Source organism: Cotesia glomerata, linkage group LG3 (assembly GCF_020080835.1).
Source record: "Cotesia glomerata isolate CgM1 linkage group LG3, MPM_Cglom_v2.3, whole genome shotgun sequence".
Classification (NCBI taxonomy): Eukaryota; Metazoa; Arthropoda; class Insecta; order Hymenoptera; family Braconidae; genus Cotesia; species Cotesia glomerata.
The window spans coordinates 5,816,535-5,842,709 of NC_058160.1; the positions used below are offsets into that span (position 1 = coordinate 5,816,535).

The 26,175-nt window shown below is 27.4% G+C and overlaps 3 protein-coding genes across 9 annotated transcripts; all 3 read left to right on the forward strand.

The window, feature by feature from the left end:
- Positions 1-52: 52 nt before the first annotated feature.
- On the forward strand, positions 53-20,567 carry LOC123262159 (guanine nucleotide exchange factor DBS-like). 7 transcript variants are annotated; one of them, XM_044724277.1, is made up of 17 exons: positions 2,858-2,952; positions 3,044-3,156; positions 10,233-10,328; positions 10,857-10,971; positions 11,074-11,164; positions 11,256-11,486; positions 12,047-12,306; positions 13,055-13,289; positions 13,615-13,650; positions 14,053-14,247; positions 14,317-14,493; positions 15,542-15,727; positions 16,103-16,756; positions 16,850-17,047; positions 18,569-18,777; positions 18,867-19,062; positions 19,810-20,566. In XM_044724277.1, the coding sequence occupies exons 3-17, from the start codon at positions 10,247-10,249 to the stop codon at positions 20,038-20,040; spliced, it is 3,096 nt and encodes a 1,031-aa protein (XP_044580212.1). In that variant the 5' UTR covers positions 2,858-2,952; positions 3,044-3,156; positions 10,233-10,246; the 3' UTR covers positions 20,041-20,566. The 7 variants fall into 7 exon arrangements, with proteins under 7 accessions (XP_044580214.1, XP_044580208.1, XP_044580209.1 ...); XM_044724279.1 differs by lacking the exons at positions 2,858-2,952; positions 3,044-3,156 and adding an exon at positions 53-599 and having other exon boundaries at positions 19,807-19,887; XM_044724273.1 differs by lacking the exons at positions 2,858-2,952; positions 3,044-3,156 and adding an exon at positions 54-599 and having other exon boundaries at positions 19,810-20,567.
- Positions 3,630-7,246, forward strand: LOC123262163. The gene is made up of 3 exons (XM_044724283.1): positions 3,630-3,864; positions 4,062-4,176; positions 6,082-7,246. The coding sequence occupies exons 2-3, from the start codon at positions 4,090-4,092 to the stop codon at positions 7,171-7,173; spliced, it is 1,179 nt and encodes a 392-aa protein (XP_044580218.1). The 5' UTR covers positions 3,630-3,864; positions 4,062-4,089; the 3' UTR covers positions 7,174-7,246.
- Positions 20,568-24,435: 3,868 nt separating the features above from the next.
- LOC123262164 (defensin-like) lies at positions 24,436-25,134 on the forward strand. The gene is made up of 3 exons (XM_044724284.1): positions 24,436-24,619; positions 24,692-24,878; positions 24,960-25,134. Exons 1-3 carry the CDS (start codon positions 24,547-24,549, stop codon positions 24,997-24,999), a joined length of 300 nt encoding a protein of 99 aa, XP_044580219.1. The 5' UTR covers positions 24,436-24,546; the 3' UTR covers positions 25,000-25,134.
- The last annotated feature ends 1,041 nt before the right edge of the window (positions 25,135-26,175 follow it).

The following is a 26,175-nucleotide window of genomic DNA, read 5'->3' on the forward strand; positions in this document are numbered from 1 at the left end:
TGTATGACCATGCGCAATATAAAAGCAATCGGCGACACCTGTCGCAAGGCCTTAGTTAGTCTCCAGTTCTTTTGACGTGCCGTCACAATAAACATGACGTGCTGGAATAAATATACGTAGTACATACACCAAATGGATCTCACTATCACTCGAGTATTATTTGTTATTATTTACAATAATTGATTATTGTTAATAACATGAGAGGCGTGTTTGTTAAATCAGTTAATTATTTGGTTACAATGTAGTTATATTCCGGTATTGTCATCGGATAATTTAATATCGATGATTATTAACGGCGTAATAAAAAATAGGTGTACAAAGCAATAGCATTGTTTATTAATTATTTAACTAGGCAAGGTTTAATTGTTATTATAATTGTAAATTGTAAATAGTTGATATTTATTTGTGCGCTTAACCTGGATGTGATATGATAGCCAATTCACCGACGAGTATTGAAAATCAAATAGATAGTTTCCTTGAGCAATTCAAGAGAAGCGCCTCCAGGGCAATGGAAGATAACGCCAGAGGGAGTTATAACGCGAGCAGCAGCATCAGTCGCAGCAGAAGTGGTAACCTCGACCTCGAAGTCTTGGAGGCCGGTAAGCTTACTCCGAAACGGTTCGATGATTTTTTATAATGTCTTTAAGTACTTGCATCTGGCATTAACTTTGCATTCATTAACTCCAATTATATTAACCACTTGGAGTTGCATTACATATCTCTTTAATAACACCCAAAGTTAGCCGACGTTTTTAGTTTTTTTATTTATTAAACTGGACCAAAAATATATTTTTTTTTAAATTGCACTTAAAGTTTTTCAAGTTTTTTACAGATGGAACTTTTTTTTTATAATAATTTTCTCAATAAAAAAAATTATAAAAATTTTTAGATGTCTGCTAACTTAATTTTCACATCTCTTTAATTTAATTACAGGTTTTATTTATCTGAAACAAGTCTTATGATTGAGAGGAATAATCAGTTGCGTGTTTTTAGTTTTGATTTTAATTACTTTTTGGAACCTGGAGGGTATTTTATTGTTCAGAACAACGCCTTTGACGCATTTTCGTTTGGGAGGGATACGTAAACTTTGCGGTCCAATAATGCGCAAGTTTCTTTTGACAACTGTAACTACTCTTGCAGAAAAAAAAATTATACTATAGATATTGATGAAATGTTTTCTCTTTATTCAATGAATGCTTTAGATTTTTTAAATGGTATGATTATTAACTTTTTAAATTTATATATTGTTAACTTTCCTGATCATCACTAATTCTTTGGTGTGTAAAGCTTGATATATTTCAGCTGATATTTTTTTAAAATAATTAAAAAATTCCAAACAATAATTTTATTAAATTTTTATGCGAATTCGATAAATATAAATTTTTTTCATAGAAAATATTAAAAAAAAATTTTAATTAACTTTGTGATCATAATTATTTAATTTAATACAAAAACAAAAAATTCTAAATATTATTCTCAATTTTTTCTTCAATTTTATAATGACAAATCTAATAAATAATAAATAAATAAATAAATTGGACTAAAAGTTTTATTATTAATTAATTTTGTTTTTATAGAATTAAAAAAAAATAGTTTAATATAATGCTATGAATTTCTTAAAAATAAAAATTAAAAAATTCGTTAAATATCTTATAATTAATTAAAAAAATGAAATTGAATAATTGTACTTAAAATAAGCTGAATCACGGCTATTACTTTAACAATAAAATTCGTCAACTGAAATTTTCCATATTCATCCACCAATTAATTTCTTTACCAACAAGAAAAAATATCTAGTCATTATCTTCAGCAATTAACCTCCACTAAATAAAAATGAAAAAAATTACAATAAGTAACATATAAAACTTTTCATTCGATTTACCAAGCAATTACACCAAGTAATAAATAAAAAAATAAAAAAAAGTGAAGTATATCATCCTTGAACAAAAATCTAAAGTAGCGATAAACTTGTCTAAAGAAAAAAATATTTTGGTATAAAAGATACGTTTAATTAATAACGTATAATTATAACGCTTGGAAGAGCACGCAGAAGACATATACTGAATATTCATTACATGACGTATGTAGAGCACAAAAAGCCGTACATCGTTCAATTGACTGTTACATACTTATACAACATACCCCATAAATATTTCAGAACTATCTTATATCCTATCACCGTCTCATCTCAGACCGCAAACATACTTTGCGGTAAATGCTATCGCTAAAATAACCAAATAAACAATCCGATAACAATCAGACAATCACACATGTAACGTCGTTGAATGCTTTAGTTATCTTTACAATTCCTAATAGGCTTTTTTTTTAAATAATAGGAAATAGGAGTTACCGCAAAACGTGCTGCTAAGTCACGTGCAATTTTGCTCCCACTCATGGAATATTAAACGTACACGATTGGTTGTTAACATTTGCACTTGTCCCTACTCCCAACTTGGAATCCCCTCAATTCGCTGTATACATACATACATTTAAACACATATTTTCTATCTCGCTTAATATCTTACCACATAGGCGGTAAATGTATTCAAGTGCCGCAGTGTTTGATAGTAGTCTAAGTAAACCAAACCTGTAACTACTGTACGCTTTATTGTCACTCAACTTGAGTACATACTTACTTTATATTAAAAATAGTGTTACTATATTCGACATTACTATACATATATATGAGTTGTACATAGACCGCTCGATTTTATCAAAGTGCGCAGGGGTGAAATGCCGGTGGATCGTAAAACATTCTATCGATCTAAAATTTGATGTTTCCTAAAAATAAAAAACAATATTTTTTCATTAAAAATTTTGTATATTTTCTATAAATAATACAATATATAGTGTAGTGAAAAATGTTGAACTCTAATTCAAGCAATAGTTTACGGCATAAACATCATACTTGCAACTGTCCGTGTCATCATCATTGTACAACCAAATGTCCAGGTTTGAAAGCAACTATCAGATACTTATAAAAATTTTTTATATTATTTATTGACTTTTTCAATTTTTAATGAATTTTTTTTTTTTTTATCAGATTTTGTTGAATTTATGTTAAAGAAATTTTAGTTAGAAAGATACTACGGGAAGTTTGTATTGAGTGATATTGATTTTGTCGTTCATTGTCCTCTCCTGTTGTTTTATTCAAAGGTCAGTTTTAATTATTCATAGTTGTTATTAATAAGTCTTTTGTTACGTAAACTAAACGCGGTTTTTATGTTCGTCTAATAATAAATCACCGCGATGATTTGCTGGTTTTAACTTAAAGTTTTTTTGAGCGCAAATGAATATTTAAAAATATTTTTTGCGGTTTTCTCTCCTAGCGTGTTTACTTCTGCACATGTGGTCTCTGAATCTTCGGCGTCAATGCGCAACTGCCGCGACTTAAGCCAGGATCGTATCTTTCACGTTTTAAATAATCAATACGGCTAAAAAATTTGTTTCTTCATCCTGCGAAATTTTAAAAATAAATTTAATTGTTAGTTGTGAATAAAAATAAAAAATATACAAATTTTTTTATTTAAAAAAAATGAGGTCATTTTTTTTTACAAGTGAATTTTGTTATTTTTTTTTTTTTAATTTGAAAATTGGAATGAATTACTTATAGAAAATTAATAATAAAAAGTAAAAAGTAATTTATAAATTGGAGCGTGATACAGCCCTGGAATCCCCACTACGGAAATAGTAGCAAGAAACGATCGCCATATCGTGTCTCGTGTTTCGTTATTTCTTAAAGTTTTTTTAAATAAAGCAACACTATTATATTACATAATAATTATAAAACTGTGGACTTGATGATTCGAGCCTCAGCATAAAAAAATAACAGAGATAAATCTCCCCGTGAAAACTTTAAAAAAGGTAAGTAAAGATTGCGTAGTCAGTGTTCTGTTAAGACCAAAATTGTTGGGCTAGAAACGTGCCAGCGACTTTCGACCTTTTGTTTATAAAATATTTCATTTTACTTTCGAAGTCACATACGTTGAATATTTTATAAACAAACTTTTCAAAGTGAATTATTTATAAATTTTTTAATATTTAAACTTTATTTTTTTCAGGTTAGTTTCTTTTTTTTATTTATCAACAATGGAACGTAAACAATCTGCTGGGATTAAAAAAGAGGAGAATAATAAAAAACTTGGAGCTGATAGAAATGATCATCGTGAAACTATGGTAATTTTAATTGATTATTGAGGGGATTATTTTAAGTTCAATTTAATTGACTTCAGATATTAAAATTTAATTAATTACTGGTCCATTAAATTAACTCGATTAAATTGGTAAATTCATTTATGCATGTGTATTAAATAGCGAACATAAAATGGTTTTTTTTTTCACTTCAATTTACTCTAGAATAATTATAAAAAAATGATAAATATTTTAATTTTTGCTATTTTCAAAGTAATTTTACTTTACTACATTTTATTTTATTGTTAAAAATAAACACTTTATCATAAAAATAAATCATAAATAATTTTTAGGAGTTGCTTCAATTATTTTGATAATTATTTTTTATTTTATTGAGCAGAAATAAATTTTTAACTGTCAAGATAACAATTATTAATTTAATTTCAAAAATTGATGTGAAATAAGATTTATTTTTAAACTACCGAGCAACAAATGACCTAGTTAAAAATCTTTAGAGGATAAAAAAAGCATTTTAGCTGAATAAATATTGGTAAATTAAATAAATCCATAGTTGTTAAATAAGTTACAATTTAATAAACTTTTTAATTAATAAGTTAATTGAATTTCCATACTCTGAAGGAAGTTAGAAAAGTAATTAGTAACATAAATTAATAATACTTTTAATTTTGACGTTTAATCGTAACTATCGGCAAAACTTTTGTTAAGAATTTTATAGTCTATTTGGTAAAGAAATAGCAGTATTAGACATTATAGTAATTTTTATTATTAAATAATTATTAAGCTTAATAAATAATCACAATAGTTATATATTTTTACTTTTATTGGAACTATACAAGTCCTGGAAAGTTGCGCGCATAAACTCGAATGTTTAATTTACTATTTCTAATAATGCTTATGTTGGGTTTACTCACCCAGAGTAAGCAGTAATTGACCCTCAGTTTTGAGAAAATTAAATAACACTTTACATGCATTAAGCATATAAACTGTAATTTAAGTATAAAAGCTTTGTACGTGTATCATGAATCATGAACAATTTTTAGCTTAATTTATTTCTGTCAAAAAAAAAATATCAATGTAAAATTATTAGTGACAATAGTTAATTATGATTATATTTATTATTTAAGAATTAATTTGGAGTAAGAATTTTACTCCAATTGTTTTTTAATATATTATGAAATTTTTAATATTTAAAAATATCTATAAAATTCCAGCAGGAAATTGAAGTTAGATCTCACCTTTTTTTTTTTTGTAAAAATCAATAAGTTGTGATATAAAATTTTTTATTTTTAATCCGCTCGCGGTTATTAAAGAAATATTTAAATCTTGATCTATATTTTAGTGAATACTAAAACTCTTTATAATTTGAAATTAAATTCTAATTTTTTTGTCGCAACAAATTATAAAGTTTATTAATAATTAGTTTTATTACACGACTACGTAAAAGTAACAAAGAAAATAAACTTGAAAAAAAAATATGATCTAATTCAAGATATCCCAAGCAACATATAATTTTTTATTCTAATTGATAATTGCATAACAACTCTAAAGTTATTAAAAAAAAAAAAAAGTGTTATCTGTAAATGACACCGTTTGCTGATAAAGAGTTAATAAAAATTAGAGGCAAAACACTTGTTGACAAAGTAAAAGCCATTTTCACATTACCATGACTAAATAGTTTGAAATATATTTATTTATTTATTATTTATTTATTTATTCATTTGACGCCAATCGACATTATACAACAATCAGTACATGCTTTAAATTATAAGATATTAATTATAAATTTCTTAAATCTGAAAATTTTGGCTCAAAAATTATACACAGATAAGTTTATTTGGCGATGCCTGGAGAAAATTAAAAAGAAAAATATATTATTAAATTAAAAAAATTTTTTAAACAAAAGTTTGATCAATGAATATTTATTTACAGGCAGAAGCAAGTGATGAAGAAGCTGTTGAATTAGCAGAAGAATCAATGGCCCCAGTATTAAAACAGAAAAAATCAAAATTAGTAAAAGAATCAAAGTATGAATCAACAAAACTTGAAGACAACGTAGCGCAAGTATTGCAGCGTTTTAAACGTGGGTGTGAGTGTCAAGATGATCAGTGTTTTAAGGGATTAAATCCCGAGGCAGTGTATCGTCATCGTCTGAATATCGCCGAGTTAACAAAAGCTGAGCACGATATGTATTTAATGGGTGTGACAATGGCATGTTTAGCGAACCCAAATCAAACAGCGCGTCACACCGAGCGTCGCCGATTACGTGCTCAGTATGTTTATCAAGGTCGTCGCGTTTGTCTTGATGCATTTCTCTACCTCGAAAATTGCACGCACTATCAAATAAAACGAATCAGGAAGCATTTGGTGACCCACGGTGTAACACCTCGCGTGCATGGTAACCATGGAAAAATTCCTCATAACACATTTTCACTGGATATTTATCAGATAGCCACCGAATTTCTAAAGTCGTTCATCAAAGAGCAGGAAATAAATCAAAAGGCTATAAAAACGTCAATTAAAAATTCAACTGCGATCCATTTACCCGCAGAGATAACTCGGAAAACGGTGCATGATTTATACAAAGATTACTGCAAAAAATTGTCACCGACTATAAAAGTTATGGGCTACTCAACATTTCGAAGATTTATGAAAGTACAATTTCCTCACATTAAATTTGCAAAACTCGAATTTGTCATAAGGCCGCAGCAGAATCAGTCATCTGTTGCTGCTGCAAGCATTAATGATAACAGACGAATGGGAGTGGAGGTGGAGGCTGAAATCACAGAAACGGAAACCGAACCAGAAGCAACAGAATCGTTACATTTTATCACCGAAAATGCAGATATGATTCCAATTGTAATTGCTACAAACGATATTGAACACTATAATGATAACAATGCATATTTTATAACACCAACTCATAAATTACACGGAGAGTTAAGTTATCAATTAACCAGTACTGGTTTATTGGTAAATAGATCTGGGCTTCCAATAACTGTTGCTAATATTAATTCTGTGTAAAATTTTTTTTTGTCGCAACATTAATTCTGGTCATTATGATTCAATCATATGTTTCTCTTTATTGTAGTTATAATTTTTTTTTTTAATTAAAATATATGACTAATATTTTGTAATTTATAATTAAGTATTTGAGTTAAATATATATTAAATATTAATAACATAAATTAATAGGAGAGTATTTTTATTTTTTTATGAGCTGAACGAAGTAAATTATCCGTTGGATAATTAGGATTTACAGTACTCACAGTATGTTCAGTCTTAATGTTTGTAATGTGCAGGGTCAGACACCTCACGCATTTATAAAGAAATATACATTCTCATATTTGTTTAATGTAACTTCCAGACAGATTAACTTAAGTGGTTGAATTAAACCAGAGTTTCTCATTTTTTATAATTATTTTTTTTTTTTTTTTTTTCAATGAGCTTTTATAAAAGTGGCAAATTTAAAATTTTGCACGGTGCAAAAGTCATGGAAAAATGATGATATTATCATTTGACACTTACTTATTTATTTATTTATTTATTAAAGTCCCAACAGCTTACTGGCCAATAACAGGGACACTATATAGTGCAAATAATGTACATTTATAGTAAAGAGTTTAAATTACATTTCATGTTGATTATAATTATAATTAAGCTAATTTATTACACAATTGGATACTTATAATTTCTGTAGCTTCATTCTTTTTGAAAGATAAAATTAAATTAGTTCCAATTGTTTCAAAAACTCGGAAAAAAAATTGATTCGAATTCATTACAAAATTCTAAATAAAACAAATATTGAAACTGGAAAAACGTGAAATTTAATCATGAAAAAAAAAAAAACAGAATAAAAATCACAGTACGGTGGGTCAAGACCTCCGTTATTTAAATCGTTAGTAAAAAAAATAAAGATTTAAAGAAGTTATTCTTTTTTTCTTGAAATTTTATTCTACTTGAAGTGACAAGCGGATTAAGAGGATTGATTTTTTTGGGGTAGTATAAGTAGCCAGCCAATGAAGTAACAGTTTAAGTAAATTATTAGATAGTATTAACTTCTATATATATTGAGAGCCATGTTGGTTTACAGTTATATCAGTGATATTGTGGATAAAGCTGGAAACTATTTTAGATAGGGAAAAGAAGAATCAAGAGAAGGTCATTCGAGTGCATCCTCGCGGGGCCAGAGGCCTTTTACTACCAGTTCACTGCGGGAGAGTTCACGTTATAGCGCTCATACACGTGTAAAATTCAATGAGAACGATAGTAGTCTCTGACTGCTGATGATGTTGATTTATCGTCATACGTTTCTATTAAATACTACGTACGAGTTTTTGCATTGTCGTTATTTTGAATAATAAAGTTATGGTTTACTTTTATCTATGTTTTCTCTTATCTTAAAGTTTAATTGTTATTATTTATAATGCAACTGATTTTATCATATGTCACATAGTATAAAATATATTGTATACACACAATACAATAGGAAGAATATTGTATTTTGTTTAAATGAAGACTTGTTTACTATATAAGGTAAATTATAAATATTTATATTTTTTATTGTTATAATATCAATTGTTTTTAATTGTTTATATTTTTTCACAACAATTAAATAATTCATAACTTTTTAGTTTTCATTTTTTAAATTAACTGTGATTATAGTTTACAATAATTTTTATAAATTATAAAAAATTTTAATACAGGTTGAAACAGATAAAAATTATTTAGGTGACGAGTTTTAATATCGTGAGAAAGAATAGTAATACAAAAAAAACTGTAAATGATACAGTTCTTTTTTATTCTAAATTATTCATTTATTTATATTTAAATTTTTGTAAATAGAAACAGTTAAAAAATGTGATTTTATTTTTTATGAGAAATTTTTTGTTTTAAAGTCTACTTAAAATTCTTTTGTGAGCAGCATTTTTAGTTATTAGATGACGTTAGAATATGACGGGTTTACTTCACAGAAAGAAGAGCATTGTAAATGAGAGAAAATCAGTTTAAAATATTTATGTAAATGCGACTGTGTTACATATATGAATATTCATGTTGTCTTCTTCTGATATGTACCCAGAAATAAAAGTTTACTTGAACTAATTTTGTTTGGAAAAACAAAGTCGTCTTAGGCAAAGTCAAAAGTTTGTTCTCCCTAAATATTTTCATTAATTAAGATTGTTTAAAGTGAATTTCTGACTTTTATATTGTAAATAATATGAAGAAATATAAGTAATAAAAATCTTATAGGATTAGGTCCATTACATTAATAATATAATTATAAAATTCATATCATTCTAATGAATTAAAGGTTGGTGTATTATTGTACTCTGAGAAAAAACATTTTTTTTCGAAAAAAATGAGAAATGTTTTAATAAGAAATTAATTTGTTAAAAATTTTCAACAATTTTATTTTTTAGCTGAAGAAATCAATATTTTTCTCACAGTAACTTTATTGTTGGAAAAAAGTTTTGAAAAATACAATTTTGGATGAAAATTTGCAAATTATCTAAAATAATTTTTTTCCAAATCAAAAAAATTTTTCTTCAACAAGAAATTTCATGTGGAAAGAATTTTGATTTGTTCAGCTAAGATATAATATTGTTGACAATTTCCAACAAATTAATTTCTTTTCACAGCAACGCCCGTTTTGTTCAAAAGAAATTTTTTCTCTTAGTGTATGTATTGAAATTATTTAATTTATTTGAGCTATTGTTTTTTTTTTCCGAATAAAATTTACCATTCTTCAACTTAAATTTGGATTGGAAAATTCTTTTAAAAGTATTTTTCTGATTTTTTGAATATTTTTAAATTAAATATGAAGTTTTAATTATTTTTCTACATAAAATTTAAAAAAGTAATATATATTATAATTATATTAAAAAAAAACATGTAATTTTAATTGAAGAAAATTTTCTCTAATTAAGCAAAATTTATTTCATAATAAATTTATTTTGCCACAAAACTTGCAGACAAATTTTGAAGCTAACATAAAATTTGCTTGAAAATAAAAAATTATTCAAATAAAAAATTAAATAAATGATATAAAAAGTATAATAACAATAAAAATAATTATGTTACAGAAGATGTGGAGAGTATGACCGGAGAGATCGAAAACGGCGACTTGGCAGTCCGGGACGTAGCAGATCTCCTTCAGCATCAATATGCTATTATTACGGGTAAGAGCACCAGTATAATAATAAACACGCTTGATATAATGAAGCCCACCACACTCCTTACTCAATTAAACGAATTTAAGTGCGACTTGTATGATCCGATCACATCGAAGGTGAATGTGCAGTGCAGCACTCTTCATCATTGCTGTGAAATGTCAACCGTCTTCGGAATTTTTTAATAAAAATCCGTTAAAACCGGTTTCTCCCGCCGAAAATATAATGCATATAATCCCGATATTCTCTCGATACAAAAATTAAGAATTTAACTTCAGTCTCGATCTATATTCCAATTAATATACAACTACCATATTATTTCTTCTTCAATTATTATCATACAATACATACAACACTGTTTATTTTTAAATTTATAAGTAACAATAATTATCAGCTGCATGGTACTTAAATATTTTTTATGTACAAAAGTAAAATCTGTAAAATTAATTGCCATTTATATTGACAGTAAATACGACTGTTAAACGGACGTTAAAACAAATAAATGCAAATGTCCATTTAAACGATTTTTTTATCCAGGAGGTAAAACAAGAGAAGGATGTCCTATAATTACATTCCCTGACAATGGAAACTTTCACAATCTTACTGATTTAGATTATCAGCGTTTAATGCTCTATCTCACTTCAGTTCCCACGTAAGATATTACTTTTTGATTACCTAGTTTTATTTTTTCATTAGTAAATAATGTATATCAATAATAATAATGATAATATTGATCGTAAAACTGTAAATTTAGTCTACAAGAAGCTGACTTGGGATTCCATTTGATTATCGATCGTCGCACAGACAAGTGGAACTCTGTTAAAACTGTCCTCATTAAAATTTCCGTGAGTTTATTATTATATTGACTTATTTACTTGATAATCCTTCATTATAATCATAATAGCTAATAACTACAATCTTATTAAATAATTTCAGGCATTTTTCCCAGGGTTAGTTCATGTCGCCTACGTTCTACGGCCAGTTGGTTTTCTTCAAAAAGCCATCTCTGAAGTCTCAAACAAACTCTTCCGTGAAGACTTTAAATTTCGGGTTATTGTGCTGGCAAATGTAACAGAGCTCCATGACTTTATTGACAAAGATCAGTTGACAGAGCAGCTCGGTGGTGATTTACCATACTGCCATACAACCTGGATTCAAAATAGAATAGTATGTTCATTAATTAATTCTTAGAGCTATTGTGTGCTTAGTATTTATGGTTGCTGGAAGAAGGAGTTTACCTACTTTTTATATAAAAATATTCTATCGTGGAATTTTCTTTTTTTCTCGATGGCTTTAAAAAAGTTACAAGGGTTTAAAAACTACTGGAAAATGGATGAAGTCGTTTGTAGTGCCTCTAAGCATTTTAAAAAGTCACTTTAATACCCCAGTGCATTTACTAGACTTTTTTAAACTTAAAAGCTTAGATATATCCTTAAAAAATCAAGATTTTGCGATATTTCGTTTTTTATGATAAAAATACTGCAATGTTTTAATTATATTATATAATTTTATTTTATAAGTCATTATTTGAAGATCGTAAAAAATTTTTATGTGAAAAACTGGGTCACCTTATCATGAATTTAATGTGCTAATGTTTTTGGGTTTTTAAAATATTAAATAAATTATTAATAGTAGATAAAGTTTTCTTCCAGACTATAATTTATTTTTCTCTTTATAATTTATTTTTAATAATACTAATAATGATTATATTTATCTATTGAAAACAGAGTTTAGAAAAATTTTCATCCATGACTCAAGACGTATCACTTGCCTTAGATTCATTTACTCGTCGCTTAGCGGAAATTGAATTTCCCAATAACACAATAGCGACGACGCGGTTATTGAATCAACAGCAACTCGAGTATAATGAACTGAAAGAGGAAATTTTGAGCGCAGCGCGACATGGTGAAGCACTTTTAGATAGTGTACGACAATTGACCGGCAAAAGTACTGCCGATCGATTAGGAAATGTCGCTGCTGTTGAACGGTAACTATTAATTCTATTTGTTAAAATAATTTTTTTTTTTAATTTTCTGTACATTACTTCTTCATCAATACTTTGTTTATTTAATTATACTTTTAAATTACTTGTCTTTGAATATTGCACTACCATATGGTTACCTCATACACAAATCCAGATAGAAAAAGTAGAAAAGATACAAAAAAAATTCTGTAAATATGAGTCATATTACATGTACATTTGAGGATCCAATATGACTACGGAAGATGTATACAGCTAATTTAAAATCGATAGCCTCCTAAGGCGCCGACAAGTTGCCGATTTAATATTTTTCTATAAATCCGTCAATGGATATATTGAATCACCAGAGATACGTGAGCAATTTCAAATTATCCATCCAAGACCAGGCTTAAGACAACATAGATTGTTGGACGCTATTAAGACAACAAAAAAATATATTTACCATAGTCCAAGGAACTGGATAGCTAATCTAGTCAACGAATACTGCCAGGATACCAACTTCTTTGAAGATTCAATGTCTGCTTTCATAACCAAGATCAAAAAAACAATATTAAAAAACTTATACAGTCACAATATCACCTATTCTATTCTATTTTATTTTGTTTTTATTTTTACTTTTATTTTTGGCCTCATTCTCATTATTTATATTTATATTTATATTAAATTCAAATATCACTTAAAATAATTGATTGTTATAATTAATGTACGCTGCCGATCGGCGTTCTTATGCAATAAATAAATAAATAAATTACAGGTTGTTAGTGCAACTAGAAGAAACAGAACGAACATTCGATCTTTTTTGGTCGCATCACAGTTCTCGTTTACGACATTGCCTAGCTCTCCGGCAATTTGAGCAAGATTTTCGTGAGCTACAGTCTTCATTGGATCAGCATCTGAAAACCGTTGACGATATGACTGAAGTTGGAGAAACCCAAGTTCGTGTTGATCAACTTATTCGTGATACATCTGCTTTCCAGCGAATATGCCGGGTATGTTGATATTTTAAAATTATTATATTATACACACCTTTTCTAATATAAGATTAAAAAAATTCCTTCATAATAAATACCAACTAATAATTAAATAAGATTTATTAATTACTTAATAAAATAATCGTATGGTATTCGTTAAGCGCACCAATTATTTTAAAATGCACAAATATTTTTAAACATCAGAATCATAAATAATTAACAAAATTAGATTTTGATGTTTTAAAATAAATTAGCGATAAAAATCAAAATTTCAAATGAACACCATGTACACAAGCATAAATGGTATTTTGCACCGCTTTCCACTTTTTATTTTTGTCGATAGTCCTATTTGTTGCATACCATGTGGATTTGGGTCTTGGTAAGCAGCAAAAATTAAACAGATTAATAAATATCTCTACTTACAATAATTAATTATAACATATATATAAACATTTTTTAAATAAATAATTTCTATAACTTATTTTGCTGATACGAATTCAAAACCGTAAAATTATTACTTTTTTTTTGCTCGTTATTGTATTCGAAGATAATAAATGCAATAATTATTTAGACTAATTATCAGTGACAATTATTATTTTTTTTTAAATAAACAAACAATTAGACGGCATGATAATTGCATAATTGCATGGACATGCTCACTATTTTTATTTCTTAAAAAAAAATGCTTAATTATGTTATGTCCGTAGAATAATTTATTTAAATAATGTTTTAACAACAAATTTGCTTTTAAATTTAATTAATTGAAAAAATTTATGTACAGGGTGATATTGATCGTGCTGAGGAAGTTATCGCTGCGGGACAACAGTTATTATCAGGAAGACATCAATGTCCAACAGAAGTCGTTGAGCCGAAATGTGCTGAATTGCAACGTGTTTGCACGATTCTCAGCCAAAGATTGGAGAGGCGATTACACACGCTCACTAAATGCCGCGAACTTATGGAACGCATTGACAAGGTATATATTATTGTTCAATTATTTATTGCTTATAGATGTGTTGTATTAAATAAAAAAATTAATTCTTAGGCTAATGCTTGGTGTACTCGAGGAATAGAACTTCTTGCGTCGCAAAACAGTACATTACCAACAGATCAAGCTCTTCAGGAACTAGAACAGCTTATTGAAGCTGCTGAAGAGTTTCACAGTCCACGATGTATTTTTCAAGACTCGATTATGCCAGAAACTAAAGCATTAGTTGCACAGGTAAATTATTATTATTTTTACTATTACTGTTGATAAATAAACGATAAAATTTTTACTGTAAAGTAAACTAGAATAGAGAAGGTTTAAATGACTAGGTTTGAATCAATAAAAAAGTAAGTGAAATGCGAGTTTTTTTAACTCTTTAGTTCTTTTGTCTTGTTATATTACTTTAGAGTCATTGAATACCCTTTGTGAAAATAGATATATCGAAAAATGGGGCTTCAAATTAAGCCTTTTAAGTGTCATGAATCGAATAAGAGCTGCAGTTAGATTTAACATGCTCTTAATTAAAATAGTTTTATTTTAAAACTAAGGTATTGTAATTATATTTTTATTTATTCTCATCTTATTACTTTTAGCTTTTTGAACTGAGTTTCAATATTAAAAATATATTTTTTATTTTATTTTCATAATAACATAAGATTTGATAAAAAAATTTAAGTTTATTTTATTACCAATTTTTTATCGCTATTGTAGGTTTAAAGTTATTGAATATTATTTTATTTATTTTTTTATTTGTAAAGAAACGCCCTCGGCAATTTACAACAATATGTTACATTTTTCCGTGTAGAATTTTTAGTTAATGTTTATATATAATAAATAGCGTCTGTAAAGAGAAGATAGATTTAAGAGATTTGAGAGAAAAGAAAAAGAACAAAAAGAAAAAAAAAATTTTAGTAATTGTTAATTGATAATCACTAATTGATAGTTTATTATCACTATTTGTACACCTGTAATGTTATTATTTTAGAATTACCCTTCTTACTTCGCTTTTTATTTTATCTGCTGGTCCTTCAAAAATGTCAATATCACGACCTTATTAGTGGCAATTCCAACAGTCATTCCACGTAGACAAGTGCTAGCTACAATAAAAATTTTAATCAAAATTTTTACAAAATAAAATTATAAAATTTTTATTTTAAAACGGTTAATAAAAAATTGATCGAAGTTCTGTGAAATGAACAAGGGTACTGTTAGGTTTGAATTAAGCTGCATACATATTTTTTCATTTAAAAGATTAAACATAAAATAATAATTTTTTACTCAGGTCTTACAACGAATCGAAGATGTGACATTGATGTGCGAAAAAAAAATAATTGTTTTAAAACAACAGTTGATAAAACCAGCGAGACCGGTTCAAACGGTTACACCAGAGCCAGCAAAACCACTTCAAGCATCACCACAAATCATAAAACCAGGAAGAGTTTTAAAAAAAGCTAATACAATGCCAAAGGTATATGATAACAAATTTCATTTATTTTTATTATCGATTTCTTATTATGAACCGGAAATTTTATACAGTGAAGAATTTATAAAGCGATTGAATCGATTGATTTTTTTTTATTTTTAAAAGCATCTTATTGAAACTACTTACTTTCAAAAAAGGCAAAAAGTTATTTATCAAACTTTATCGGTTAATCAGTTAGAGATTCAATAAGGACTTAACATTGTCATAAAATAAAATTTTTTAAGTTGATAGAATTATTCTGCATTAAATATAAAAAATTAGTAGCTCATGCCATTAGAAGTAATTTATTATTAAAAACCTTTGTAAAAAATTTTCGACCGACTTATAAAACTTATTACTAAATGGATTACTTATTTACAGATGGAAATGGGTCCAATAGAAGGCGACTCGTCATCGCCAGAAAGTGAACCAAGAGATGTCGAAGCAACGCGACTCAAACGCGGTCATGTATTAACAGAACTTGTTGAAACTGAACGTGCTTATGTAGCAGAACTTGGATCGATTATAAAGGGATATATGATGGAAATGACTAATGAAACAATGAGCCACTTGATACCGAGTGCATTAGTAGGAAAATCCGACGTACTATTCGGGAATCTCGAAGAAATTTATCTCTTTCACGATGAAACGTTTTTACGTGACTTAGAAAATTGTATATCGAATACAGAGCTAGTCGCGCTGTGTTTTGTACAGCGACGAGATATATTTTTCCGTTTATACAGCTATTATTGTCAGAATATTACGAGATCTGAGAGACTGAGAGAACAAATACAAGGAGAGCCGCAATTTTTAGCAGCTTGTCAGCAAAAACTAGGCCATAAATTACCGTTGGCTGCTTATCTGCTTAAGCCTGTGCAGCGTATTACAAAGTATCAATTATTATTAAAAGATTTACTTAAGTACAGCGATGAACCGGCTTGTTGTACAGAATTACAAGAGGCTTTGGATTGTATGCTCGTTGTTTTGAAATGCGTTAATGATAGTATGCATCAAACTGCTATCACTGGATTTGGAGTAAGTCTTCAATTTACTATGACTATTATTTTACGTGAATAATCAAATCATGAATCATGATTAATATCATTCTTTTTTTTTTTTAATTCATAGGGAGATTTAATTGCCCAAGGTGAACTCTTATTGCAAGGATCATTCAGCGTTTGGAGTAGTAGTAAACGTGAGCGACTATTACGATTGAAACCATCTCAGCGCCATATTTTTCTTTATGAAAAAGCTATGATATTTTGCAAACACAGCAAGCCTCAAGCTCACAATAAAGCGACTTATCACTTCAAACGATTTCTCAAAGTGAGTTTGATTAAAATTTAGCAATAATTATCATTTTAACCCTAGACTGGTCACCGTATGAGCGTGACGCCGCGCTCAATTATATTTTTTTTATTACATCTTCAATATTTACTAAAATTATTCAAAAAAATTTGACTTTGTTCCTTGAACATTTTAGAATATATTAATAATTTTTTCAAACATCTTCGAAAACGTTAAATTGCTGAAAAAAAATTTCTTAAAAAAATTTGCGGGGCTTTCCTCATCGCTTGACCAGAGTCGTAAGTAGTTTTTTGTCTGCAGCGTTGCCGAAGACATCTCTAGTCTCTGCCTGTCAAACGTATATGAACTGGCAACACTGTACACTCTAAAAACATTGCGGCAAATCCCTCATCATTTGACCAAAGTCGTTAGGTCGCGTTTGTTGACCAGTCTAGGGTTAAGTCTTTACCAGCAACCTGCAGTTATTATGTGACTGCCAAGATTTACGAGTTATGAATAAGAAAACTTTGGCTTAATGATTTTTTGATATTTCTAATTACATTATACATAGTTTGGGTACTTTTGAAATAAATTTTAAAAATAATAGTGCTATGACAGGATCAATTACAAAAAATTTAATGCGAAATTGAGAGGGAAAAAATTTATAGAACCAACAAACTATTCAAAACTCCTCCAAAAACAACAAAAAATTAACTATTACTATACTCAAAAATATATAAAACTGTGGAAAGACATAGATTTATATCAAGACCTTTTTGATGATACCAAATTCAACTACAAAAATTCCATTCAAAATAATAATATGCTCGTCACAAATTTTTCTTACTCTCTCAATCATTTAAATCATAAATGACTATTACTGAAAAAATATCAAAACCCAATTTACGATAAAGATATACTTGTAACAAAATTTTTCCTAGGCTTTTAATTATATAAATTAATTTTTGACCTATAACCACATTCACATTTACAAAACAAAATAAATAAATAAATTATGTTTATCGCAAAATTCGAATCTATTTAGAATTATTTTGAAGACTTATCGTTATAAATGAACTATTACTGAAAGACATATGAAACATTTAAAAGGTACAAATTCAGGCCAAGATCGTTCAATGATATTAAATTTAATTTAAAAAACTCATCACATAAATACGCCGGAAACAAAATTTTCCTTATTCTCTTTATTATATAGATAACAAATTTTTAAATCATTAAATTCTTGATAAAAAAATGTACATTTTTATCCGGAAGAAATCTTTCAAGTCAAGAAATATTTTATTGCTTCGTAAAAAAAGTTGATATTTTCTAAAAAAAAAATTAAAGTTTCAGAAATTCTAGAGCGATTCTGATAGTTGTAGAACTTACGAGAATGTTATAAATATTTCAAAAATGTCCCAAATACTTTAAAAACATTATTGAATGAATATTACATCAACATAGGGACCTTAGCACTGTCAATAAATACTCTGACCACTTCGATTGTTTTGTATTTCAAATTAAAAAAAAAAAAAACTAATTGTAATAATTATGTTATAGATGTCACAGATCGGTTTAACTGAATCCGTCAAAGGTGACACGAGAAGATTCGAAATCTGGTTACAAGGTCGTGCTGAAGTTCACACGATACAAGCACCGAGTAATGAAGTTAAGCAATCGTGGGTACGCCAGATAAAAGGCGTTTTAATGTCGCAGCTTGCAGAGTTAAAAGGAAAACAGAGTACGGCGTTAGCTAAATCTAATCATAAGTACGTATTGTTTGAATTAATTGTAACTATCGGCTGTCAGCAGCGAAAGTAAATAATTACCAACTAATTAATTACTAAAAATTCTATAGACCATTACGACAAACAATATCATGGGAAACGCATAGTGTTTCTGGATCACTGCGTACACTCTCCGTTGATGGTAATAGTGTAATATCACATGTTACCGATGTATCACAATCAACGGAAGAAGATGTTGCTTGGAGTTCAGAAAATAGTAACACTGATGACGAAGATGCTTTCTCTGAAAATCCAGGACCAGCTCCAGTAAATTTATTTCCTTATTTTTTATCACCAATAAATTTCACATACAGGAAAAAAAATTTATGATTTAAATTCAATTTTTCCTGTACACTGAAAAAAAAATTTCTTTTGAAGAAAATGAACATTTTTGTGACAAGAAATAAATTTGATGGAAATAAAGTTAACCGACATCTAAAAATTTTTATAATTTCTTTTATTAAAAAAATTATCACAGAATAATTAAAAAAAAATTTCATTTGTAAAAAATTTCAAAAACTTTAAATGCAATTCTAAAAAAAATTTTTTTTAGTTTTAATTTAATAAATGAAGCAAAATCAAAAAATTCAAAATGTCGGCTAACTTTAGTATCATATAAATTTGTTGGAAATTTTCAACAATTTACTTTTTTAGCTGAAGAAATCAAAATTGTTCTTACAGTAACTTTCTTGTAGAAAGAAAGGTTTTCTAAATTTGGGAAAAAACAATTTTGGATGAAAATTCTCAACTTGTTAATCTATTTTTTTTTTTTTTTTTTTTTTTTTTTTTTTCAAATCTAGCAAACTTTTTTTCAACGAGAAAATTACTGATAGAAAAATTTTTATTTCTTCAGCTAAGAAATGAAATTGTTGAAAATTTCGAAAAAAATAATTTCTTGTCACAAGAATATTCGTATTTTTTAAAAGAAATTTTTTCTCTCAGTGTATTTGAAATCAGTTGAGGAAAAAAGAGAGAATTTATTTATTTATTTAAGAATGCAAATAATTGTTGTAGGGAGGAAGATACGTAGCACTGGCTGATTACTGTGCTGTCGGTCCAGCAGAAGTAACGATGCGAGAAGGGGATCACTTGGAATTATTAAAAGTTGGCTGTGCTGGTTGGTGGTTTGTTAAATTAATTGGTACTGGGATTGAAGGCTGGGCGCCAGCGGCTTACTTAGAGCCAGTAAGTCGTAAAACATCGCGCAGCTCTCAATCAGTTAACAATAGTCAAGAAGTTATATGAAATCGGCGTTTAACACACTAAGTAATACATCGTATGTAATACTCAATGTATACTCAATGTATAATGTATACATACAGTGTATTATTTAGTGTGTTAACAATAATTATTAAACACCACTAGACTTTTTTACATATAATTTCATTTAACATATTAAATTATAATATAACATTAAAAAATTAATATGTTAGATTTATTATGTGCAATCAAAACAGTTTATCTTTCTTTAGTTATGCCACGAGCAATTTTAATCAAATATTATCAGTTGATATTGTTTTATTCATTATAATGCTTAAGTATATCAATTTTTAATATAATAAATAAGAGCTTAATGGGCTAATTAAATGGCAAATAATTGAAATTGTGAATTAGATTGTAAAATTTATTATTATTTATATTTTTAACATCAACTATTAGGACAATTTTGTTGTTCGTAAATTCGACTGAATTAGCCAGTACAGTATTTTATTATTAAACTTTTTTTTATACCTAATTATATCGATTGTTTTATTCCTAATTATTAATTTAGAGGCTATTTATTTATTGTACATAAATTAATGTATATTTTTTATTAGAATTTTATTGTAGATATAAAAAGGTATTTACATAATAATTAAGTTTTATAAATTGGGTATTAAATTAGTTTGTTTTGTTGTTTAATGAATTATAATAAGTATTTTTTACCGAAAAAAAAATAATGACAATGACTATTGAGTGTTGGGAAAAGAAGAAAGAACCGATAATGTTTTATTGCCATGTTAGATGATAAGCTGGTACATTGTTGAATATTTGCAAATAATATTGCTGGAGCAATTAAATATTTAAAACTTTAAAATAAAACCCGGTAATACAAACTAAATATAATGAATAGTGAAAATAAGGGGTGGGAAGCATCTCTATAGAGAATTTCTCTACATTTTATAATCCCTCAGGGGACATCTTTATTTTAAAAAACTCTTAGTATAAAACTCTACAATGAAAACAAATCAATTAAAAAAATTCTTCTTTTGAAAATCTCTCAGGAAACAATCGATTACAATGAAACTTCTTTATATCGTTAAACTCTCAGGTGGTACATCTCTTAGAAACAAAAACTCGAATTTACTAAATTCATGTGTATCATTTTTTTATTAAAATAATCAAAAATATAAAGTTGTAATTATTAATTATTATAACATCTATAAAATATTTTTTTAAATCTAGTTTTCATCAGACGATCACATTTTGAGGTTTCAAAAAACTTTATATTTTTTATTATTTCAATAAAAGAAGAAAATACATGAATTTAGAAAAATATCGAGCTTTTCTTTCTGAGAGATGTAGGGGACGGGTGGGCAAGACGGAGAAGGCGGGTAAAATGAATAATCGTTTTAAATCGGTGGTCAGTCGATAGAAACATTTTAGACTGCAATATATCAATCTATTATGTAACTACACTTACCGTTATCGATAAAGCATTGGTTTTGCATACTTGTGAGATTATGTTTTATATATATTGAAATTTAGGAAAAAAATTAAAATTTTAATCCGTAAGTATTTAATTTGATTTTTTTCTTCATATTCGGCACGCGGTTCATATTTTTGCGACGATTGTTTTGATTAAAATGTATTTTCCAATCAATATTCGTTTTGCGCGTCCTGAGTATTCGTTTTGCCCGCCCTAGTAGGGCAAAACGAATAATATTGACTTTTATTTTTAACTTCCCGCTAAGAAAATCGAAGATTTTTAAAAATCGGGAAGTTATTGTTTTCACCCCGTTTTGCAAAAATCGAGTTTTCATCAGATCTCGACGTTTGAAGGTCACAGGAAGCCTCCCTGACTATCCCCGCGAGGTTGTCTCGGTGTGTGTGTGTGTGTGTGTGTGTGTGTGTGTGTGTGTGTGAAAGTATGTGAACCGCTTATAACTTTTGAACGGCTTGACCGATTTCATCGCGATTGGTGCCATTCGAAAGGGTTTGACCAAACTTAGATTTTGAAAACTATTTGGACCGATTCAGATCAATAGATTTTGAGAAATCTTAAAAAAACTGAAAAAAAAAATTTTTTCAAATGTGGTTTTTTTGGAATAACTTTTAAACGGCTTAAAGGTTCAATTCTAAAAACTAATCAGCTCTTAACCTCAAAAAACCACGTCGATCGCCACCAGTCCGGTCAAAATCGGTTAATTCGTTCGAGAGATATCGTGAACGAAAGAAAACCGAAAAAAGTATTTTTTCGGAATAACTCCAAAATTCCTAGCGCGATCAATTCAAAATTTGAGATTCTTTGTGAGGCTTGAAAAACTGTGTCGAATGCTTCTAACCGCGTAAAATCGGTTTATTCATTCAAAAGTTATTGCGGTTTAAAAATTCAAAAAATAGTGTCTTATCAAATCTCTATCAGACTTTTGAGCTCGAAGAGCTTTAAAGCATAGGAAAGCAATCTCTTTGAGCTCGGAGAGCTCAAAATAACCCATAAATTGTATTTTTGAGCTCGAAGAGCTCAAAAACGTCATTGGTGCAATTTTAAGTGCCTAAGTATGGAATTAGCGGGAAGTTGCAGGGATGGCCTTCAGGGTCAACCGTTTTCCTAATTTTTTTTGTTTAATTTCGAAGAAGAATTTATTTGTTTTGATTTTTATTTTACTTTAATTATAATTTTCAATTACCCAAAAAATTATCAGCCAAAGTTGAAAATAGATATGATTATTATATATGTTTGTTATTTCTTTTTTAAATTAACATATCCTTTTTGTCCGTCCTTCCCCTATCGCCTGAAAGTTTTACAATATAAAGAAGTTCCATTGCAATTGATTGTTTCTTGAGAGATTTTCAAAAGTAGAATTTTTTAAATTGATTTGTTTTCATTGTAGAGTTTTATACAGAGTTTTTAAAAATAAAGATTTCTCCTGAGGGATTATAAAATGTAGAGAAATTCTCTGTAAAGATGCTCCCCACCCAAAATAAGAAATATATTGTATAATTTATAACTAAAATCTATAGGACGTATGAGCAATTAATAGACTTCCAAATTGTAAACAGTTAACACCAATTATGCTGTAGTTTATTACTATAGTTTCAATATTTAGTACTGAGTAACTTGCATTAATTAATATATAAATTGATCCATTTTAAAAGATCTTAATGATAATTAACGTGTTTGTAATTTATACAATAATAATTTTCAGTAAGAAAATTTTTTTCTATAAAATAAAAAAAAAATTGATACGCACATAAAAAAATTATTAATTTATTAAATTTCATTACTTTTATTATTATGATTTCATTAAGTTTTATTAAACTTTATTGTTAATACTTTTTCTTTGTTAAATATAAGCATTTATCTTTATTAGAAATTTAATTATAAATGTTTGATTTCAATTATTCTTTTGTATAATTGCAAATTAGCAATTCTCAAGTTTTTATTTATGAATGAAAAAAATGTGATTATTAGTTAACAAAAAATAGAATTTCGTTAAATTGAATTTTGAAAATAAATTTTTGTACCAAAAAAGCAATCGACAGTCTCTGATCATTAATCAGACGTTAAAAAATTCAATGTTAAAAATGTCCTAAGAAGTCTCAAGCTTAGACGAAAAAAAAGAAACATAAATTTTGCAATATGTAGATAAAAAGGAGTTTACTCTTAAAGAGAGTGGCTAGATTAATATTGAAATAAATACAGTTGGTGAATAAATCTTGTTCAATGAATACATACATAGACAATAAACCTGTCCATTACTTAAAAATATTTAATAATTAATAATTAAAATAAAATTCATCAATAGAAAAACTAAAATTCTTCGACTCATATCACCATACAAAAATAAAATTGTTATCGCTTAGAAATCGTCATTAATTCACTAAAATCATCTGATATTTGTTCTTTTAAACAAAAATATAGCGTACAGACAATATTTTTACATGAAAAATTTGTAAAATCTATTGGGAAAATTAAAGTATCATTTTTAGTAATTTAATATTGATTCAAAAAATTATCTTTATTATTTTTTAATAACAAAAATCATCGCTCAATGTATTTGATAACATCACCATAATTATAAATCTTTTTAAAAAAATAAGATTAATAATATTAATACTTGCCGTTCCCTCCAACAAAGAAACATTCATAAAATATATAGAAATAAAGATAATAAAATAGAAATACAATTCTGTTAAACTTAAAACACTGTTCAAGTTGAAATAATTATTACCGGTTTTACTTACAAGCGACTAAAATAAAACGTGTATATGTATAAAAAATTTAAATACAAATAAATAATTCACCTGAGATAAAAATTGTTTTTTTTAGTGTAATGAATAATTTTTATTATTATTTATTGAAATATATAGTCATGAATTCATCTGTTTAAATATAAATTAATATACATATGAATTTAATGTCTGTTTCACAGATGATTCTGGATCTTTTCGATGATTCAGCTGGATATTAATCTACGCATTTCTAGTAATTACGCATTTGCAGTAATTACTTAAATATCAATTGATAGTTGATCGCAATTGAACGCAATGAAGCTGTTTATATTTTTTTTACTTCTTGTGTTGCAAATTCTCCTAACACTCTCCGCGCCAAGTATGGAAGGTCAGTATTTATAGATTCATCGCACTTGATATCTTCTCTAGAAATTAATAAATAAAAAAAATTATTTTTTAGAATTTGATTCATTGAGACAGAACTTAGAAGCAGATAACTATGACAAACATGTACGTGTTCGCCGTTTCACGTGCGATGTTCTTGCCGTCTTTGGAAATGATGTAACTCGTTCTGCATGCGCGTTCCATTGTCTCATGCTAGGAAAACACGGTGGAGATTGTCAAAATGCTATTTGTGTTTGTCGAAGGTGATTATCATCAATTCTTAGCGATAATTAATTTTCATACTTTTTATTAAAAGTACGTAATTCAGTAACTTTATTTTACAGTGAAAACATTGTGGACACTTTGATCAAACAGTTTGGATAGAGTAATATTGATCAATTGAGTTCTAAGGGTAATTTTAAATATCTCGCATTCCTAAAACAAAAAGACGTATAAATAATTTTCTTTACTCTAATCAACTCAGGAGTGTAAAAACTTAATAAAAAAATAGAAAATAAATTTTTTTTTTTGAGATTTCCTCATTTTACTTAAAAGAAAAAAATTCTTAAAGCAAAAAAAGCGTCACAGATTGTATTTTCTATATAGTCTATATTAAAAGTGCGAGTTTTTATGTCTGGAGCCAACCAAAACAAGAAAATTTCATATTAATAACGAATAGAAAATGACCGTTGTAAAGATTTGAAATAAACAAAAAATACTTTTCACAAGTTATATGAAAAAAATTTTAGTTTTTTTTTTTTTAATTTTCCAAGTCAGAAATTGAACGTTTTGTTTTTTTGCTTGTGAAAATTAAAAATTTTCTTAAGTAATCTTTTGGGATGCCCAAACGCTAGAATTTGATAAAAACTTTATTTTTAAACATCTAACTAAACTCTAAAATTTTTTGAATTTTCAAATTTTCCATTTTTTATAGCGAGAATTCAAAAGTTCAATTTCTAACGCGAATAGAAAATAAAAATAAAATGTTTTTGATAAACGCTTTTTTTGCTTTAAGAATTTTTTTAGTAAATTTTCACTTTTCTAAAATTCCTGAGAAACATCCTTTTTACTTTAAGAACGCGATATTATTAGAACTTAAAATATAAAACATTATTGAATATTTTGATTTTTATATTGTAACTACTATGTACTAATGTTAAAAAAAGAAGTAAAACTTATTTTTTTTTGTAATAAGTTTTTTTCGTAATAATAAGCAAAGAGGAAAAGTTGTATAAATATTACATATCGGAACTCAAGACGATAACTTTTATAAAATTATCAAGGAAAGTCAAGGCAAAAGGGGATCCCCATTTAGTTCTCTCTCACATTCAATGTATTTTGCATTCTATTTAGTAAGAAGAAACGATTAATATTAATGAATCATGAGAGATAAAAAAGTATTGGCATTGATTCTATTTATAAACAAACTATTGGATGCAACCATCCATCTTCCAAGTATAAACTGTTTTATTTACAAGTTCATTATCAAAAAAAAATTTATTTTACCAAATAAATTGTTATAATCTGAATTGAAATAATCAGCGCAGTTATTAATAAATG

Bases quoted from the DNA above. Each gene is read 5' to 3' on its own strand.
- LOC123262164 (XM_044724284.1), top strand. From the start codon at position 24,547: ATGAAGCTGTTTATATTTTTTTTACTTCTTGTGTTGCAAATTCTCCTA. The intron at 24,620-24,691 runs GTCAGTATTTAT...ATTATTTTTTAG, and splicing joins CTCCGCGCCAAGTATGGAAG to AATTTGATTCATTGAGACAG. The intron at 24,879-24,959 runs GTGATTATCATC...TTTATTTTACAG, and splicing joins GCTATTTGTGTTTGTCGAAG to TGAAAACATTGTGGACACTT.
- LOC123262163 (XM_044724283.1), top strand. From the start codon at position 4,090: ATGGAACGTAAACAATCTGCTGGGATTAAAAAAGAGGAGAATAATAAA. The intron at 4,177-6,081 runs GTAATTTTAATT...ATTTATTTACAG, and splicing joins ATGATCATCGTGAAACTATG to GCAGAAGCAAGTGATGAAGA.
- LOC123262159 (XM_044724273.1), top strand. From the start codon at position 428: ATGATAGCCAATTCACCGACGAGTATTGAAAATCAAATAGATAGTTTC. The intron at 11,165-11,255 runs GTGAGTTTATTA...AAATAATTTCAG, and splicing joins CTGTCCTCATTAAAATTTCC to GCATTTTTCCCAGGGTTAGT. The intron at 13,290-13,614 runs GTATGTTGATAT...TTTTGTCGATAG, and splicing joins CTTTCCAGCGAATATGCCGG to TCCTATTTGTTGCATACCAT.